We start from the raw sequence: 18,069 nt of genomic DNA, 5'->3' as shown, positions 1-18,069 counted from the left end.
TATAGCGTCCACTCTCTGCCCCCAGAACCAGTTGTATAGTGGGTTGAAGCGGAAGGTGCCTATTGTTAGGATGATTTCACCCCTTTAAAGAACCTGTAAGGAAATACCCTCTGACATTAGCCGCCACGCTAGTCGTTCATCTGTGCCCATCTGACAAGACTCTCAAAGTTGCCAGTTTGGTGCAAAAAAAAAAAAAATACCTCTCATATTCTGTAAATAATCCAGCAGCAGCTGCTACCACTGATGGGCACTTCCCCTGTGCCAGGGGTTCCTTTGTCTGTTATGTTCCCTGAAATAGCCCTTGAACCCTCTCCCCTGCCCTGTGAGGCATCCATCAGCTCAGCTGCTCAGATTCACACAATGATACCTGGACTGGGGCTAGAGACGTGAGACTCGGGGCAGTGTCCTCTAGGATCTTCTCTCTGGTTACTGGTTCCAGTAAATAAAGCTGAATGAGTTGTTCCTGTTCTGGTGACCACATTGCTTTCCTCTGAGGAGGGTAGAATCCGAGAAGAAGAAGAAAAGATTGATACCTCAAAGATATCTTGAGAGCCTGACCAGCTTGGGCTGCCTGCCACTCCTCGGACCCTGGCCACACTCTCCCTGGCAACCCAAGTCCTCTGCAAGAGCAACGACTGCTCTCTCCATGTGACACCCATGCTGCTCGGCAAGTCTCACATTCACCTGGAAAGACGGCAGGATCCACGCTGGCACGAGGCCAAGCCAGGATGATAATGGGGCAGGTTTTTGTCCCTCTGATCCAGCTCTGATCCCTCTCACCCTCATCAGCGCCATGCTGGACGGGGGGGGGGGGGGGACGGGACACACAACCAGCTGCTACCCTTCTGCCAGGCGGCCACAGAGTCCCAACTCCTGATTCAATTATGGTTCTTGTTCTCAGATGAGGGGCGCGCTGTTTTTAAGAGCAAAGCATTCCTGATGCCAAGTGGTTCTGGTTTCAGAATCGTTGCCTTTGCGGAAAGAACTGTCAGCTGTTGCTGTTCTAAAACCCAGGGTTTTTCTTAAGCCGAGAAACTTTGGCCTCCTCTGAGCCTAGGCTCAGAACCTAGATGGGCAGCAGGTACCAGCATCCTGCACGGGTACCAGATGGGCAGGGAGTCCAGCATCCTGCCAACCACAGAAGAATGCTAGGACTTAACGAGGGGCAGTTTCAGCAGTTAAGAGAGGACTGTGCCACACCTTTAATCCCAGCACTCGGGAGGCAGAGGCAGGTGGATCTCTGTGAGTTTGAGGCCAGCCCAAGCTACGAAGTGAGTTCCAGGACAGCCAAGGCAATTTTACAGAGAAACCCTGTCTTGAAAAACTGGGAGAGAGAGAGAGAGAGAGAGAGAGAGAGAGAGAGAGAGAGAGAGAGAGAAGGAGAGAGAGAATGAACAGACTGTGTGTAACCTGAAGTTTCTTAGAACCTCGTTCTATGTTTATGTTTTTGTCTAGGATTTTTTTTAGGGGGCTAGAGAGATGACTCCTTTTGCACCGGACGTGGGTTCATTTCCCAGCACCTACATGGTGACTCATAACCACCCATAACTCCTAATCCAAAGGATCCAGTGCCCTCTTCTGACCTCTTAGGACACCAGCGCCCTTGTGGTGCACATACATACATACCTGCAGGCAAAGCATTTCTATGTGTAAAATGAAATAAAACTTAGAAATGTTTTCTTTTAGAGGCAGTGTAGATAGATACCCTGACTATTGGAGCTGAGTACTGCATTCGCAGGGGTTGTTACAACACTTTTTCTTCTTCTTCCTGTTTTCTTTTCTTTTTTTTTTTAACTTTTGTTCCTTTATCATAAATTTTCCAGCGTAAAGAGGTTTGCAAGGTGCAGGGTTCAGGAGAAGTGGGGTGGTGATGTCTACGACCGCGTCAAGTGTGTGATGTCACTGAACTGTGCATTTTAAAGTGGTAAATTTCCTGCTATGTGGTTTTGAGTTTGCAACCACAGCCTTATTTTTTTTCTTCTCCCTTTCTAAAAGGGAAGGCTGGGGCTGGGGGGGATGACTCAGTGCTTACAGATTTCCTCACTGCGTGGAGTAAAAGCGAGGCTCTGTGGCACATGGCTGCGATCCCAGCGCTATGGGGATGGAGGGGTAGAGACCGGAGGGTCCTTGGAGTCCGCTGGCCAGCCACTCAGGCCTAATGAGCAAGTTCCAGGTTCGAAGTAGATGCCTGGTGTCTACCTGAGCCTCTACACCCACCCGTGTGTGTAACCAATCTTTTCTGTCCCGCCAGCCACCTCTGAAATAATGACAAAGAGACTTATTATGAAAGCTCGGCCTTAGCTTCAGCTTGTTCCACTAGCTCTTATAACTTAAATTCACCATTTATACTAATCTGTGTTCTACCACGTGGCTTTTACATCCCTGTTCTATGTGTCTGACTCCTATCGAGTCTCCATGGCAACTCTGCCTCTCTTTCCTCCCCCCTCTCTTCCCTAGAGTCCTTCTCTTCTTCTCCCAGGAAATCCGCCTATACCTCCTGCCTATTGGCTGTTCAGCTTTTTATTACACCAGTCACAGCAATCCACCTTTACTTAGTGTTCAAACATCCCATAACACGTGTGCACACATTTGAACACACACACTCACACAGGAAAGAAGGAAGAGTGTGAGAGAAAGAGACCCCCTACACATACATACATACACACACACACACACACACACACACCATAAGCACAGGATTCAGGAGGCTGATGCCTGAGAATTGCCGAGAACTCAAGACTTAGGCTAGGTAGTAAGATCCTGTCTCATCAGCCTCCCACCCCCCCAGGGGAGGAGGGATGGAAGGAAAGCCGAGCTAGCCTGTTGCAAAATCAATGTCTTACCACCGAGGCCCAGAGTGTTCAGAGTCTAGGCCAACAGAGCTGGAAAGATGGCTCCTTACTTAAGAGCACTTGTGGCTGCTATGCCCAGGTCCACAGAGTCCCCCAAAAACCAAGGAGACCAAGTCCTGTATATAAAAGCACAGAGCCTTTATTCAAGTTCGAACCCTCACAGAGAGAGTCTAAGACGTTGGCATGACCAGAGTACACAGTTGGGGTGGGATTTTTATAATAGCAGAGGTTGGGGTGAGGGATTTCTAAGGCTCAGGACCCATGATTGGCTGACATTTGTCTAGGGTGTCCTGGTGAAAAGAGAATGGGTGTGTGCTGGGCTAAGGGGCGTGAGGTGATCCTATCTGCAATGGTTGGAATGTCAGGTATTTCCTTTTGGAACATTAGGTGCTTTTCCCTTGGATGGTCTGTTCCTGAGTGGTGCTTGGGTGGCCTCTGTCGAGTCTGTTACCCTACAGCTCTCGCAGAGGACCTGGGTTTAGTTCCCATCACCCACATGGTGTCTCACAGTCATCTGTAATTCTAGTTCTAGAGGATCCAATGCTTTCTCCTGACCTGTAAGGGCACCAGACATGCATGCGAAGTACATATATACATGCAGACAAAACATTCAAACATACAAGATAAGATAAATGACTTTAAAATGAGTTTAAGCCAACCCAGGCCTAGTGGCTCGCATTTGTAATCCCAGCACTTGGGAGACTGAGGCAGGAGGCTTGCCATGCATATGAGGCCTGAGCTACATAGTGAGCTCCAGGCTAGTCTAGTTTAAGAGACCCTACCTTAGAAGAAGTAAATGCTTTTGGGAGTGTGGGTGTTTAGACCAGTGGGCTGGAATTCTGGTCATTCCCTGCCACGAATACCCTAGCTCTTTGTACACCAGCCTTGGGGTTGCCACTCAGCTAGGTGTGCAAATGGGACAGACGAGGTCCTTTGCTTACATACCTGACCTCTGGGAGCCACCATGGGTTCTTCTATAAGTTTGTGGCTGTTTTTAATCTTAGAACAGTGTCAAGAGGACTCTTAACTGTTAAGATTAAGGCTAGGAAAAGAATTTAAAAGAAAAAAACTGTGTATGCAATGACAACATCTGTACAGTAGCCGTTTCAGCTCCAATGTCACCATTTAGCCAGGAAAGCATCACCCATGGATGCCGAGCCAGTGAGACAGAGTTGTTGGGAAACAGGACATTTCGTCTCGAGGTATTGCCTTGGCTTCACAGGTTGTTTGTGAACCTCATGGGGAAAGGAGGAATCCTTTAGACCATAGAGAACCCATGTCTCCACCTTAGTCAAGCAATACAAGCTGACCTTTCTGTTCCTGGGATACTTCGACTATAGCTGTAAATCCCAGTATGACTCAGCAAGGAGAACTGGGCGCCTCTCTGCTTTGCTGCACGCGTGGCCGTCCACAAGGAAGCAATCCAGTCCATCAAGAATGGGGAACATTTTAAAATATAGCGGGACTCCCGTTCTCAAAGCACTAGGAAGTAAGACTGAAAGATTTTAGATTCTTTGTGTGAGCCTAGTTCGACTCCGGGATCCACAATGAAAGGGAAGAATAAATGTGTTTTCAGAGCCCCTGGAGCAAATCACATCTGGACGGAACATTAGAATGTTATTGCATGCAGGTTTGTAATCCCAGCATTTGAGAGGTAAGAGGCAAGGGGACTAGAGTTCAGGAACAACCTCCATGGCATGGTGAATTTGAGACTATTTGCGATTGGGCTACATGAGACCCTGTCTTAAAAATAAAAGATAAGTTATTGCATTAGTGATAGTGTATTCCTATTATTAATATTTTATCTTTGGAGAAAAACATCCTCAGGAGGATATGCTGGGGTCCTGGGGGTAGTGGCATATCCCATCTGTAACCTGCAAAGCCTGCGTTTTATATGCAACACACAGAAATGGAATAAGGGTGGACCAGCTAACTATCTGTGGCTGGGGATGTGGGTGAAGAACGGTTGGGTGTGTTCTCCATTCTCTCATTTCCATGGACTAAAGGGCTTTGACAATCTAAAGTTTACCAAGGAAGTTGGGGAGAGCCTGGCCTTGTGTCCCAGCATCTCTCCGGGAACAGCCCTGAAGACGGGTAGGCAACTGCTTTCTGTGTATTTTGCTCATAAGGAGGAAGCAGCTAAGTGCAATGGTGCTTGGTGATGGCAGCACTGGGGACAAAGGACTAGACCACTTAAGACTGTGGGAGGAGGGGAGGAAATGTCTGCTGGGCACGTGCACTGCTAGGAAACCCAAAGCCGGTCCTGCCTGCTAAGTGTGTGTGTGTTGGGAAACAATGTGTGTGCTGTGAAGTCATTGTGGCCAACAGAAAGAAGCAGGGACTCTGAAGCCACTTCTGGGGATAAAGCTCTCATCATCTTTTTGTCTTTTTGAGCCCTGGGGACGCTTAGGGTTTCTTTGAGGACTCGGCATGGTGAGGCACAGGGCCTTCTGTGTCCTGGGCGCCGGAGAAGCACTTTCCATTCTGCGGGATCATTCTCTGTATTCCTTGTCATAAACAAAAGAACAGCCTGGAGGGTTTCAAGCCGCTAGCACCAGAGCAAACTCATTGAGGATGCAGGCCCAACCCTGCCTGACTGTAGCCCGCAGTGTGGAGGGTCCCCAAGAGGCCTTCCCTGCTTGTCTGGGGAGTAGAGGGAGCCAGGGAAGCGAGATCCCTTCTCCGCAAGCCATGACCCCCTCCTTTGGGGGTTAATCCTCTGAGGTTTGGTAGCAAGGTTCTGAAAGGTTTGAAAAGCAGGGAGGGGCAGAGGAAACTAATCTGATTGAACACATCAGCTGGTGCCTCCAGATAGATGGCTGGCCGCCAGCAATGCTGCTCCAGGGTCTCACGGCCACCCTCAGTGTACAGTTCTGCCTGGGCTAGATACCCTGCCACTTTATGCTTCTCCCTGCCTGTCCTCCCCTCCCCAAATTAAAACAAAAAGCAAACTCATGGTGATGAGGGTGTTTGTTGCTTGGTGGTAGAGCACTTCCCTTTTATGTGGGAGGGCGAGAACTCAGTAACTAGCTCCAAACTGGAGGCCAGGGGGGCATCATATCTGTTTAGTTTACATGACCAAGATTAGCTTAGTTCTATATAAGGTTCAGGAAAGCTACACAACTGCGGGGGGGGGGGGGGACAGGGGGAGTTGCTGCCTTTTAAATGATTATTAAACTATATGATCTTGCTATATGTAGTCTTGTAGTTACTGGATGGGCTTGTCTTAAAAGGGGGTCAGGGGCTGGTTCAGTGATTAAGACCGTGTGTAGTTCTTGCAGAAGACTGACTCCCAGAACCCACAGCCATCTTTAACTGCAGCGCCAGGGGATCTGGTACCTTTTGGATCCTGACAGCACCTGCATTCATATTCACATACCCACACTCAGAGACAGACAGACAGACAGACAGACAGACACACACACACAGTTAAAATTACTGAAAAGCTAAATATGATTGTCCTTGCCTTTAATCCCAGTACTCAGGAGGAGGCAGAGGCAAGTGGTTCTCTGTGAGTTCGAGGCCATGCATAAGACCCTACAAAGCAAACAAAAAATGAAAAGACTAATAGAAATATTATGCAAGAGGAAGTGTAAAATCTGAAAAAGTTAAATAAACATGGCCATTGGAGAAAAACATAGGACCACTAAACTCCCTTGAGAAAGTACAAACAGCCTTAGATCCCAGGGGCCAGAGAGAACCTCCAGGAGGCCCTAGAATCCGGTGGTGGTGGTTCCTGTTAACAAGGCCTTTCACCTAAGCTTTGAAGGACACGGGATGAGCAAGAGCATTAAAGAGCACTCCACAGGGGAGGATCATGGGACTGCATCCTGCTGATGAGGAGGAAGGCCTGGATAAGTGGCTGCAGGCAGCACTGGGGCCCAGATTGCAGCTAGAGCAGACGCTCCTCCCCTTGGACAGTTTGCCTTTGCATTCACCTGTCTCAGTGAGGGTGAGCTCCATTGCAGCCACCCACTGCACTCTGGGAAGACCACTTGGCCAGAGTGGTCTCTGTTTCCTCCCCGTAGTAATCCACTTTCCCTTTCTGCACATCCTCCCTTCCCCACCCTCATGAAAGGCTGTTGCTGGCTCCTGGCCTGCCCAGGGTTTGATTTCACTTGGCAGACCTTCCTTGCATTTAGGATGGGTGTGTTTCTCAGAGCAGCCTCTGGTGAGTACTTCTTACCTTTCCAGAGAGATGGAGACTAAGTGCGTCAGAAAGTCAGTTGCCACAGCCGTGGGCAGGTACACAAAGGTATCTGTGCCCCTCCCAATACCTTTCTTATAGGCTCTGCACCCCATGAGGCTATCCAGAGATCACAGGTGGCAGACAGGTCAAGGCTAACTCTCAAGGGGCTCAGCTGGAGAAGGCTTACCCAAGGCAGTAACTCCGAAGGAGCGTGAAAGACAGCGAACTTGACCGAGTGAAGAGGGGATGAAGATGGCTATCCAAGGCTACAGTGCCGTGCAGACAAGACCAGGAGACATAGTGCTTTCAAGGAACTGCCAGTGGTGGGGTTCACTGCCAGATGTGGAGTCTCCCCAGAAAGGAGTCTCAAAAAGTGGGCCTATCATATCTCCCAGTAGCTTCTGATCTTGACTCTCAGTGCAGGAGAAGCCCCCCTGTTTCTGGCTATTGAGTTATAACCCAAGGCCTAAAGCCTGCATTTTTAACCATTTCCCAGAACCCCTTAGTATATGGTCAGGCTCCATCTGTCCACAGCAGCACCTCCTAAGAATTCCTTTGGGGCTTTCTTCCTTTCATTCCTTCCTCGATTTGCCAGTCTTTTCTGAGCTCACCTTCCAAACAACCCGTGTCCAACATATCCCAAACTAAAACTACTCCGGCGAGAATATGAGGCCCATAGAGGAAGTGGAAAGCTGTGGACAGACTCTTCTGCACCTAAAAGGATGGGGTCAGACTTGAGGCCATTATGGCTCTGCCTGAATTGATGAGGGCCAGACAGGGAAGGTACAAACCTCGCCCCTAGAACCTAAAAGCTGCTCACGACTGCATCCCGGCGCCTTCAACGTTCCAGGCACTTGTCTGAGCTTTAGTGTGCATTTCCTCGCGGACTCAAACAAAAGCCGCACTATGCCATCAGGTCCCCTTGCAGTTGGGGCCACAGAGAGATTGAGACACCTCATCATCATCACCTAGCAGGAAGTGATGGCGTGGAGATTCGTGGTCCAAATGTGTCCTTTTGTTCCTAGGCAGTCCCTCCTACCTGCTGCTTTCTGTCACTCTTGTTAACTCCATCCAGATACCACAGGGGAGAATTTACCATCCCCGGTTCAGCTTCTTCTAGTAAATTCCGCTTCTGCCTCCCCGCAGGTAAGTTTGAGGACAGGGAAGACCGCGTGCCCAAATTGGAGCAGATAAACAGTTCGAGGATCCTGAGCAGCCAGAACTTTTCCCTCACCAAGAAAGAGCTGCTGTCCACAGAACTTCTGCTCCTGGAGGCGTTCAGCTGGGACCTCTGCCTGCCCACACCTGCCCACTTTCTGGACTACTACCTCTTGGCCTCTGTCAGCCAGAAGGACCACCACTGCCACACCTGGCCCACCACCTGCCTCCGAAAGACCAAAGAGTGCCTCAAGGAGTATGCCCACTACTTCCTGGAAGTTACCCTGCAAGGTGAGGGCACAGAGGCAGTGGGGTGAGGGAGGCGCACAGGGGCTGGGGATCAGATGGCTGAAGAGGAGTGTCATCCAGGGAGGACCTTCTTTCCTGCCTAGAGCCCCCACACCCATATTGTTAGGAAAAAAATCCTAAAACAGGCGGCTCCGCCAGCGCAAAGAAATCCAATTAGGTCAGATCAAACCAAATTAAAATGCCCATTGTTTTATTAAATACAGTGCTCTCGGGTGGTCGAGTGCATGATGGGGAGACAGAAAAGCGGGGAGCACATGCAAACCCAGAACCACGTGTTCCTCCTCTGGGAGCCCACCCCAGGGAGGGGTAAGGACCTGGTATGCTGGGATTTGGAGTCCAGAGGGGGTGGCTGGGATGGATGCCAGGGGCTGGGGCTATTCTCCATTCTTAACACACATCACTCCCACTTTGCAAAGAAATGCAAGGACATTCCCAGTGTTATAGAATAACACATAAACAAAATAGCAGCTTACACAAAAGCCACTAGTACTTAGAGACTAGCCACTCACCGGGGGCATTTCTTATGAGAATCTAGAACCTTTCAGGTGATTTAAATCACACCAACTCACAAGTAGCTCATTCCCAAAGGGCTGTCATCACACAGATTAAATAGGGTGGGGGGAGGGTGACAATGTTCACATCTGTGTTAGCAGCAAGTTGGCTCGTTTGGGGGCTGGGAAGGTAGCTCAGTTGACAATGTGCTTGCTGTGAAAGCATGGGGGGGTTGGAGTTCAAGGTGAAGAACCCACACAGAAAGCCAGCGTGGTAATACACACACCTGTAATCCCAGAGCTGGGGAAGCAGAGACAGTAGAATATCGGCTGCCTGCTGGCCGGCCAGCAGCGTAATCAGTAAGCTTCAGGTCCCAGTGTGAAACCCTTTGTCAAAGAGCAAGGTAAATGGTCCCCGAGGAGCCTCTGGCATCCACGTGCATGTCTGCAAATATCTGCACCTAGGGGCTGGAGGTTAACCTTAGAGGTTAAGAGTCCTGGCTGCTCTCCCACAGGTCCTGAATTCAATTCCCAGCAACCACATGGTGGCTCCCAACCATCTATAATAAGATCTGGTGCCCTCGTCTGTTATGTAGGCACACATGCCAGCAGCACATTGTATACATAATAAGTAAATAAATCCTTTAAAAAATGTATGTGCACCCGTACACATGAAAACAAGTTACCCTGTTTGGAGAGAAAGAGAAATCTTTCTCTCACACGTATACACACAGTGTGTGTGCGCACACAGAAGCCGAAAGAAGGCAATCGGCCTGTCACTCTCTCTACCTTTTCCTCTGAGGCAGGGTCTCCCCTTGAACCTGGCACTTGCTTTCAGCTAGGCTGGCAACCAGCAAACCACAGTGTTCTTCCTGTCTCTGCCCTCATCAGAGTTGGGGCTGCAGGCGATGGCAGGAGACCCAACTTGTTATGTGGGCGTTAGGATCCTACCCCCATGAGTGTAGAGTAAGCACTCTTTAAAGCTGAGCCACGCCTGCAGCCCTCCAAGACTGAGTTTTAATGTTAGCTGAGATGCTGGTCAGAAATACTATCGGTACACCTGCTCAGTGATACACCATAAGATGAAATAGCCCAGAGCAGGATATCAGTGATTTGGGATTATCCAACATTGGTTGAGCACTTACTGTGTGCCTTGCTGCAGACCTTTGTATGCATTAACTCCTGTGAACTTCACAGTGACCCTGTGCTGCCCAGTTTTCCGTCAGCTTGACCCAAGCTGAAGTCAACCAGAGAGAAGGAAGCCTCAACTGAGGAAATGTCTCCATAAGAGAGGGCTGTAGGCAAGTGTGTAGGGCATTTTCCTAAGTAGTGATTAATGTGGAAGGACCCAGCCCATTGTGGGTGGTGCTACCCCTGGTCATGGGTTCTATAAGAAAGCAGGCTGAGCATGCCATGGGAGCAAGCCAGTAAGCATCAGGTCTTCATGACCTCTGCATCAGCTCCATCAGCCTCCTGCCTCCAGATTCCTACCATGTTTGAATTCCTGCCATGGCTTCTTTCAGTGGACTGGGTATAGAAGTCAAATAAACCCTTTCACTCCCAAGTTGCTTTGAAACCCCTTTCAAAGTAGTTTCTTTTATTCCCATTTTATGTATGAGGCGATATATACTCAAGAAGTGAGATCACTTCCTCAAGTCCCCTGATGGCATTTAAGCTGGAAGTCTGACTCAGTGACTCCTACTTATAATTATACCACTCTTAACTGATTGATTGATGCTTTCAAAGGCAAAACTTGTAGTGTTTGAAAGTTATGAGCAATTGATAGCGGATAGTGATGCACTGGACCCCAAATATCAGTGAAAAGTATAGGAATGTCCACTGTGTCCATTCACCAGAACTTCAGGTGTGTTGATAGACTGTAAACTTTCTTGGGCTTGTGAGATTGCTCAGTGGGAAGATGGGGCTGTTTGGTCCCCAACTCCCACTTTCTGAATCCCACTTCCCGAATCCCGAATCCCACTTGGTGCGAGGAAAGAATTAACTCCGTTGGTTTGTCCTCTGACCTCCACATGTCCAAATGTCGGAAACCTCATGTGCCTACACAGTACATAAGCAAATGTGATTTAAATTTTTTAATGTTACTTCATAATCCTAGACAAAGTTATGAGTATCAGACTCGTACAGTCATTTGTTTGTTTTTCATTCGCTTTTCAGTGCCTGCTGAGGACCAGACATTATTGCTATGCACACAGCCTTTAGGCAGGCTCTGCCTATTCGTAATAACCAAAAAAGAGAATAAAGATCTTTGTGGTTCTGTTCGTAGCCCATCAGCAAACACCTGCGTCTCTCTGGGATCTGTAGACACCATTTTAAAGAATTGTCCCTCTAGGCTGATGCTAGAAACCACACACTGAACGCCCAGACCGAAGCCCCAACACTGGCACCTGATCTCTTCTCACCCCATTTGTAAAATGCCAGCGTTGCGTACCCCTTGAACTGACTGATTTGTCTGCTGTTGGGCAGACCAAGCAGGAGACGCCATGGAGATGCTTTCCAGTCCTCACGCCCTCCGCAATTCTCTTTCAGATCATATCTTTTACAAATTCCAGCCTTCCGTGGTCGCCGCAGCCTGTGTTGGGGCCTCCAGGATCTGCCTTCAGCTCTCTCCCTACTGGACCAGAGACTTGCAGAGGGTCTCAAGCTACTCCCTGGAGCATCTCAGCACGTGTATTGAAATCCTGCTGGTGTAAGTCTTGGTTGTCTGAGTTTCTGAAATAATGACCTATTTGCCCTTGGGACACCACCCCGGTTGCAGGAGGATGTTTCTGAGTCTGGGACAGATGGTGGTTCCCCAGATGAGGTGTAGAAGAAGCAGAATGCCCTCTTACAGAACTGGTATTTTGGAAAATGGGGTATGGTGGGATGCAGCTGCAGTCCTAACACTTGGGAAGCTGAAGCAGGGGGATTGAAAGCTGGAGGCCAGTTTAGGATAATGAGACTCTATCTCAAAAAAGAACTAAGACGTAGGACTTAGAGAATTGCCTATTTTCTTTGTATTTTTTAAGATCGGGGAGTGAGGAGAAGAGGAGTGGGCCTGGGACGCCTGCTCTCCTATCGTTTTGTTTTGTTAGTGAGACAGGGTGTCATGTAGCCTAGGCTAACCTCAGTCTCTTTATGTAGCTAGTGCGGTATCCTTGAACGCCTTGCCCTCGCTCCTGAGTGCTGCTGGCGTTACAGGTGTGTGTGCTAGTTTAGTTAGTGCCGGGGGTCAAACTCAGCTTCATGCATGCTAGGCAATACTCTTATCAACTGAACTCCATCCTGTTGGGGCTGATTGACCTGATTCCCAACGAGATTTTGTGAAAGATCATGAATTCATTCTCTCATGAGTTCCTTTTCTCGGGCAGGCTGCAAAGCTGATGCCATCTTAGATCTAACACCGTGACATAGAGATGGCAGCCACGGAGTACAGGACAGCCCTTAAGTAGCTGCCTCCAGTCAATGCCCTCTTCCGCCAGCTGACTAATAGTCCAGGAGTCTGGGTGGCAGAAGCGGAAGTCCTTCAGCCCCCAAAGAGACACCTCTCAGCTTCCCACTGAGTGCAGCTTTGCTGAGCTGCCTGAAACATTAGCCCGGCCCCTTAGGCCATCTCTTGAGTTGTAATGCGTTTAGAAGTTCCCAAGTCAAACTTGGTGGTGGTGGCGCATGCCTTTAATCCCAGCACTGGGGAGACAGGGGCAGGTAGTTCTCTGTGAGTTCAAGGCAAGCCTGGTCTACTGAGTGAGTTCCAGGACAGCCAAGGTGACATAGAAAAACTCTCTCTCAAAAAGCAAAAAAAAAAAAAAAAAAAAGGTGTCCCCAAGTCAGAACCCAGCCTGTTTTGACAATTGATGGCCACTCCAGTATCATCCAGTATCAGTCACCAGGCTAGCTGTTTGTCCTTGCCAGCTGTCACTCTGGGAAATCCTTGTTCAAATAAATCGTAGACTCCATAGGCGCCTTTCTTCTATGCGCCTCTAATTGTTTTTACTTCTCAAAGCATTTTGAGATCGGGGTGGGGGGGATAGCAGAAAATACCCACTGTGTCCCCTCTTTGCAAATGTTTGCTTGGTATCTCCAAGCTAAGGATTCACCCAGCTGGGGTGCGAACTGGCCCAGAAGAACCCAGAAAGTAGATCTGGTCCTCTCCCGAGTGCTGGGATGTAGGAGTGAACCGAAGCAGATGGGAACCACATTACCCTCTGAGGTTTTAACAGCCCAGATGCGTTGGTACAGGGGCTTCAGTGGCAAATCTGGCTGATCTTACACAGGGTCAGAAGCAGCTCTAAGCTGAGACCCGGAGTCTGGTTGGTAAGCCAGCGAGGCTGTGTCATAGCTTGCTATCACAGACTGGTATAGCATGGTGCACCTTTCTCCCGGTCCCGCTTACCAAGGAAGGTAAGCAGGTATCTGGTGACCTTTGCTTTCCAAGGCTCACCTGAGTCTTTTCCTTTCAGAGCATATGACAATGTTCTCAAGGATGCCGTTGCTGTCAAGAGCCAGGCATTGGCCATGGTGCCTGGCACATCACCAGCCGCCACCCAAGTGCTGTTCCAGCCACCCACCTACCCTACGCTCAGCCAACCGCCGCCAACGCTAGCCCAGTTCCAGAGTCCAGCCCAGGACTTGTGCTTGGCTTATCGGGACTCATTACAAGCCCACCGCTCAGGAACCCTGCTCTCAGGAGACACTGGTCCGTCCCTCCACACCCCGTACCCAACCCTCCAACCCTTGGATATGTGTCCTGTGCCCGTCCCTGCATCCCTAAGCATGCAGATGGCCATTGCAGCTGAACCCAGGCACTGTCTTTCTGCCACCTATGGAAGCAGCTACTTCAGTGGGAGCCACATGTTCCCCACAGGTTGTTTTGACAGCTAGGCCACATTTGGACCACACGGAGAATCCTGGAAGACCCGGATCGAGGAACTGGACACCTAAGAGGGAGAGCTCAGCCAAGAGAGGCAAAGAACCTAGTACCTTTCAATAGTGAGGATCTATGTGCTTTAAAAAAAAAAAAAAAAAGAACAACCCAGAGCCAAACATTCAGGGACATAACTCATCCAACAACGTCTCTCTGGGAAACCTCTTCCATGTGTGGCTGAAAGACAAAGACGTAGCTCTCTGACCATTCCCTTGAGCTGGGGGAGCCAGTGAAGCACATCAGACTTGGTAATAGGCTTGGACATTGCAGACTGCATAGAGATCAGCAGCACATCCGGGCTTTTCTAAGACTACTCGTCACAGCTATGCCACTGAAAAAAGAAGGGGCAGCCGGGCAGTGGTGGCGCACACCTTTAATCCCAGCACTCGGGAGGCGAAAGCAGGCAGATCTCTGTGAGTTCGAGGCCAGAGCAGCCAAGGTTAAACAGAGAAACACTGTCAGGGAAAAATCAAAAAGAAAAGGAAAGAAAAAAAAAGTTGGCGCCTGGAATTTATATCCTCTGTGTCTCTAGAAGATCCATCCCGAGTATTTTTCTCTCCCCAGCTCCACACCAAGGGCACAGTTGTCTGTGTTTATGCCCGAGCACTGGCCCCAGGAGGTACAGTGGCTATCTTGCCCTTTATTTTTTGAACCTCAAACCTTTTTCGCCCTTCTAGATATTTCATGTGCTGCTGCTTCCCAGAACAATCCAGCTTTCTCTCCTGCAGAACCACCTTGTTTACATACTGTGTCAGGGATTCTGTGATACTTGAAAATTCCGTAAGAGGAAAACGTTTGAATTGCCGCACTGTCTGTCCCACGTTGAGGCTGTGTCTTTTCCTAACCCAGTTGTGAGCAACCGGTGTGTAACCACAGCAGGTGGGGGGGGCGCACACCTCCCAGGCTCCCAGCACTGAAGGGTCCACCCCTGGCATGCTAGGGTTCTCCCGTTGGACTCAGATTACTGCCCCCTGGTAGGGGAATGTTGTTGAAAGGAAGACAAAGGTTTGAACTGGTCCTCACTTCCCTCCAATGCTTGTAGTGCTAAGGTGAAACCAACCCCAGTTTTGAGTGTGGTCAGTAGTAAAAAGTAATGATACTGATATTTGAAAAGTAGGGAGACGACCATGGGATAGGACGCTAGCATTGATTGCTGGAGCAAAAGCCAGTGTGTGGGGATCTGCAGTTGGAGGGCTCAGGAAGACTGTCACCATGTGCAATATGTTAATTACTCTGACTCATAGCCTGTGCTTAGGATGTTCTTGTGGGTTTTGTTTTGTTTTTTGTCAGGGGACACGCTGTTCACTAATCAGAATTGGGAGGGTACAAAAGACCGCAGAAACAAATTTTACTTTTGTTTTTGAAAAGATTGTGTCTTTGTTTTGTTTTTCTTTTCTTTTTCTTATTCTTTTTTTTTTGGGGGGGGTGCTTTTATTTTGCAACAGGTCTAGTGTAGCTAAGGCTAGCCTCAAACTTAGTACATAGCCGAGGCTGACCTTGAACTCCTGATCCTCCTGCTTCAGCCTCCCTCCCACGTGTGCCACCCCACCCTGCCTCCCATCTTGGTTCCCTTTGATTCATTTGCCAATCCAAGAGACCACAGCAGGAACGGCCAGGAAGGTGGTCGTGTGCTGCTGAGTCGGGTTCCACAGTGATAGAACTTTTCTACACAGATGAATGTCTCGTGGAAACAGAGTAAGGAGAGAGCTGGATGAGGCGCCGCCATTTTGTCAGTGAGCATAGGAACCTGCACATTTGTTTGTTATTTTTTGTGTTTTGACTCCCACCCCACCACCCCCTTTTCTCAGACTCTTTGTATTTATGTGCAACTAGTTTGGAGTCCAAGTTATTCTGTCTGTTTCTAGGCTGGGGCCCCAGAGCTAACCTGATTCCCAGGACCAGGCGTCCTGCAATAAACATAAACACATCACCTGCTCTTGGTCTCTTCCTTCTTTGTCTGGACATGTCTTTGCAGGCCAGCCCTTCCCCTCCTCTCCCTAGTTCTCCTCTGCGAGAGTCTCCTCCTGAAGAGTTATAAAGGAGATCAAGGGATTTATGAGTTTTCTCCTTGCTGTGACCTGATAGAACAACCTAAAGGAGAAAATGTTTATTTCAGCTCACGGTTTGAGAGTGCAGTCCACTGTGGCCGGGAAGCCATGGTGGGCAAGAACAGCTGTGACAGCCGTGGCAAGATTAGGAGGCTGTTTGCTCACAACTCCATGGACCAGGAGCAGAGATGGGACAGGAAGTAAAGCCGAGCTATCAACATCAAAGCTGGGTCCCTAGAGAACTACTTCTCTAGCTAGGTCCCAACTCCCAAAGGTTCCACAGACTCCCAAGACAATGCCACCAGCAGAGGACCACGTGTTCAAATAAGTGAGCCTATGAAGGACATTTTACAATATTGGAGCCATCAGCAGCAAGACCAGCTGCTCTGAACCTGAGCTGTTCCCTCAAAGCAGGGCTTCCCTAGGCAGAGGAGCATGTTGTTGCTTGTTTTAATTCTTTACTTTTTTTTTTTTGTGGGGCAAGGAAGCACGCATACATACACACACACACACACACACACACACACACACACACACACACACACAGGCTTATTCTGTCTTATAAATGCCTGACCTTAGCTTGGCTTGTTTCTTTCCAGCTTTTCTTACCTTAAATTACCCCATCTACCTTTGGCCCCTAGACTTTTCCTTTTCTCTGTTTCTGCATCCCTTTCTTCTGACTCCATGGCTTGCTGTGTAGCTGAGTGGCTGACCCTTGGAGTCCTCCTCCTCTCGCCCCTAAATTTCCCTTTTTCTCTTTTTCTCCTTCTAGTTATTTTTTCTGCCTGCCAGCCCCACCCATCCTTTCTCCTGACTTGCTATTGGTCATTCAGCTCTTTATTAGACCAATCAGGTGTCTTAGATAGGCAAAGTAACAAATGCAACATAAAAGAATGCAACACCAACTTTGTATCATTAAGACAAATGTTCTACAGCATAAAGAAATGTCACACATCTTAAACAATATTCCACAACAGGAGTATGTGAAGCTTGACCTTCCCACTCTACTCCTGCATCAACCATCACTGTTTGTCTAGAGGAAAAGCAGTTAGAGATTCGCTATAAGGAATTGAGTCACACAACCATGGAAGCTGGCAAACCCAGAATTTTTAGAGCGCCTGCCAGCAGGCCGAAGATGCTGATGCAAGTGAAGTCTAAACTTTGCCGGGTGGGCCAGCAAACCAGAAACCTGCTGGTGTTCTTTATTGCAGCCTGGAGGCAAAAATTCCCTTTCTGGGAAACTTTAATCTTTGCTCTTAAGGCCTTTCCCTGGTTGGAAGGGACTCACCTGCTGTTCTTGAAGTCACACATTTTTTTAAAAAATATTTATTTATTTATTTATTTATTTATTTATTTATTTATTATGTATACAATATTCTGTCTGCGTGTTTGCCTGCAGGCCAGAAGAGGGCACCGGATCTCATTACAGATGGTTGTGAGCCACCATGTGGTTGCTGGAAATTGAACTCAGGACCATTGGAAGAGCAGGCAATGCTCTTAACCTCTGAGCCATCTCTCCAGCCCTTGAAGTCACACATTTAAGAAATAATCTCACCTGGAAAAAAAAAATCTTCACAGCAACACCTAGACTAAGTTTTGTTTTGTTTTGTTATCAAATAACTGGGGACCATAGATTCACGGGATGAGCCTATATAATCAACTATGGTCCGTTGCTGTTGGGAGACAAATTGGTCAGTCCCTCGCAAGCTGTCTTCTTCCCTGCTAAAATGGGTGTGGTGACAGCACTTGCCTCTTGGGGTCTTATGGTCAACAATATAATGTAAGTCAAGGTCAGTATCTCCAAATAAGAGGTGGTTATTATACAAACATAAGACAAAACCGGGCAATGATGTTACATGCCTTTAATCCCAGCACTTGGGAGACAGAGACAGGCAGATCTCTGTGAGTTCGAGGCCAGCCTGGTCTAAAGAGCACATTCCAGGACAGGCTCCAAAGCTATAGAGAAACCCTGTCTTGCAAAACAAACAAACAAACAAAAAACATAAGACAAGCTGTCATTATAACAATAAAGGCATTTTGGTTGCCATAATAGCAGACTATGTTCCCCAGGCTGGTCTTGAACACCTGGGTTCAGCTGACC

At 48.5% G+C, this 18,069-nt stretch overlaps 1 protein-coding gene across 2 annotated transcripts in view; it reads left to right on the top strand.

Annotated features, from left to right (window-relative positions):
• Ccnjl (cyclin J like) overlaps positions 1-15,850 on the top strand; it is a 61,616-nt gene extending 45,766 nt beyond the window's left edge. For both annotated transcript variants that reach the window (XM_085694861.2, XM_085694860.2), the window contains exons 4-6: positions 8,188-8,490; positions 11,547-11,706; positions 13,457-15,850. In XM_085694861.2, coding sequence (XP_085550987.1) covers positions 8,188-8,490; positions 11,547-11,706; positions 13,457-13,877 — 884 coding nt within the window. In that variant the 3' untranslated portion in view covers positions 13,878-15,850. The remainder of the gene's footprint in view (positions 1-8,187; positions 8,491-11,546; positions 11,707-13,456) is intronic.
• The last annotated feature ends 2,219 nt before the right edge of the window (positions 15,851-18,069 follow it).

Source organism: Myodes glareolus, chromosome 9, assembly GCF_982192425.1.
Source record: "Myodes glareolus chromosome 9, mMyoGla1.1, whole genome shotgun sequence".
In the NCBI taxonomy this organism is placed as follows: Eukaryota; Metazoa; Chordata; class Mammalia; order Rodentia; family Cricetidae; genus Myodes; species Myodes glareolus.
Note: the sequence above shows the minus strand (reverse complement) of the source record. Positions and strands in the feature narration are given on the sequence as shown.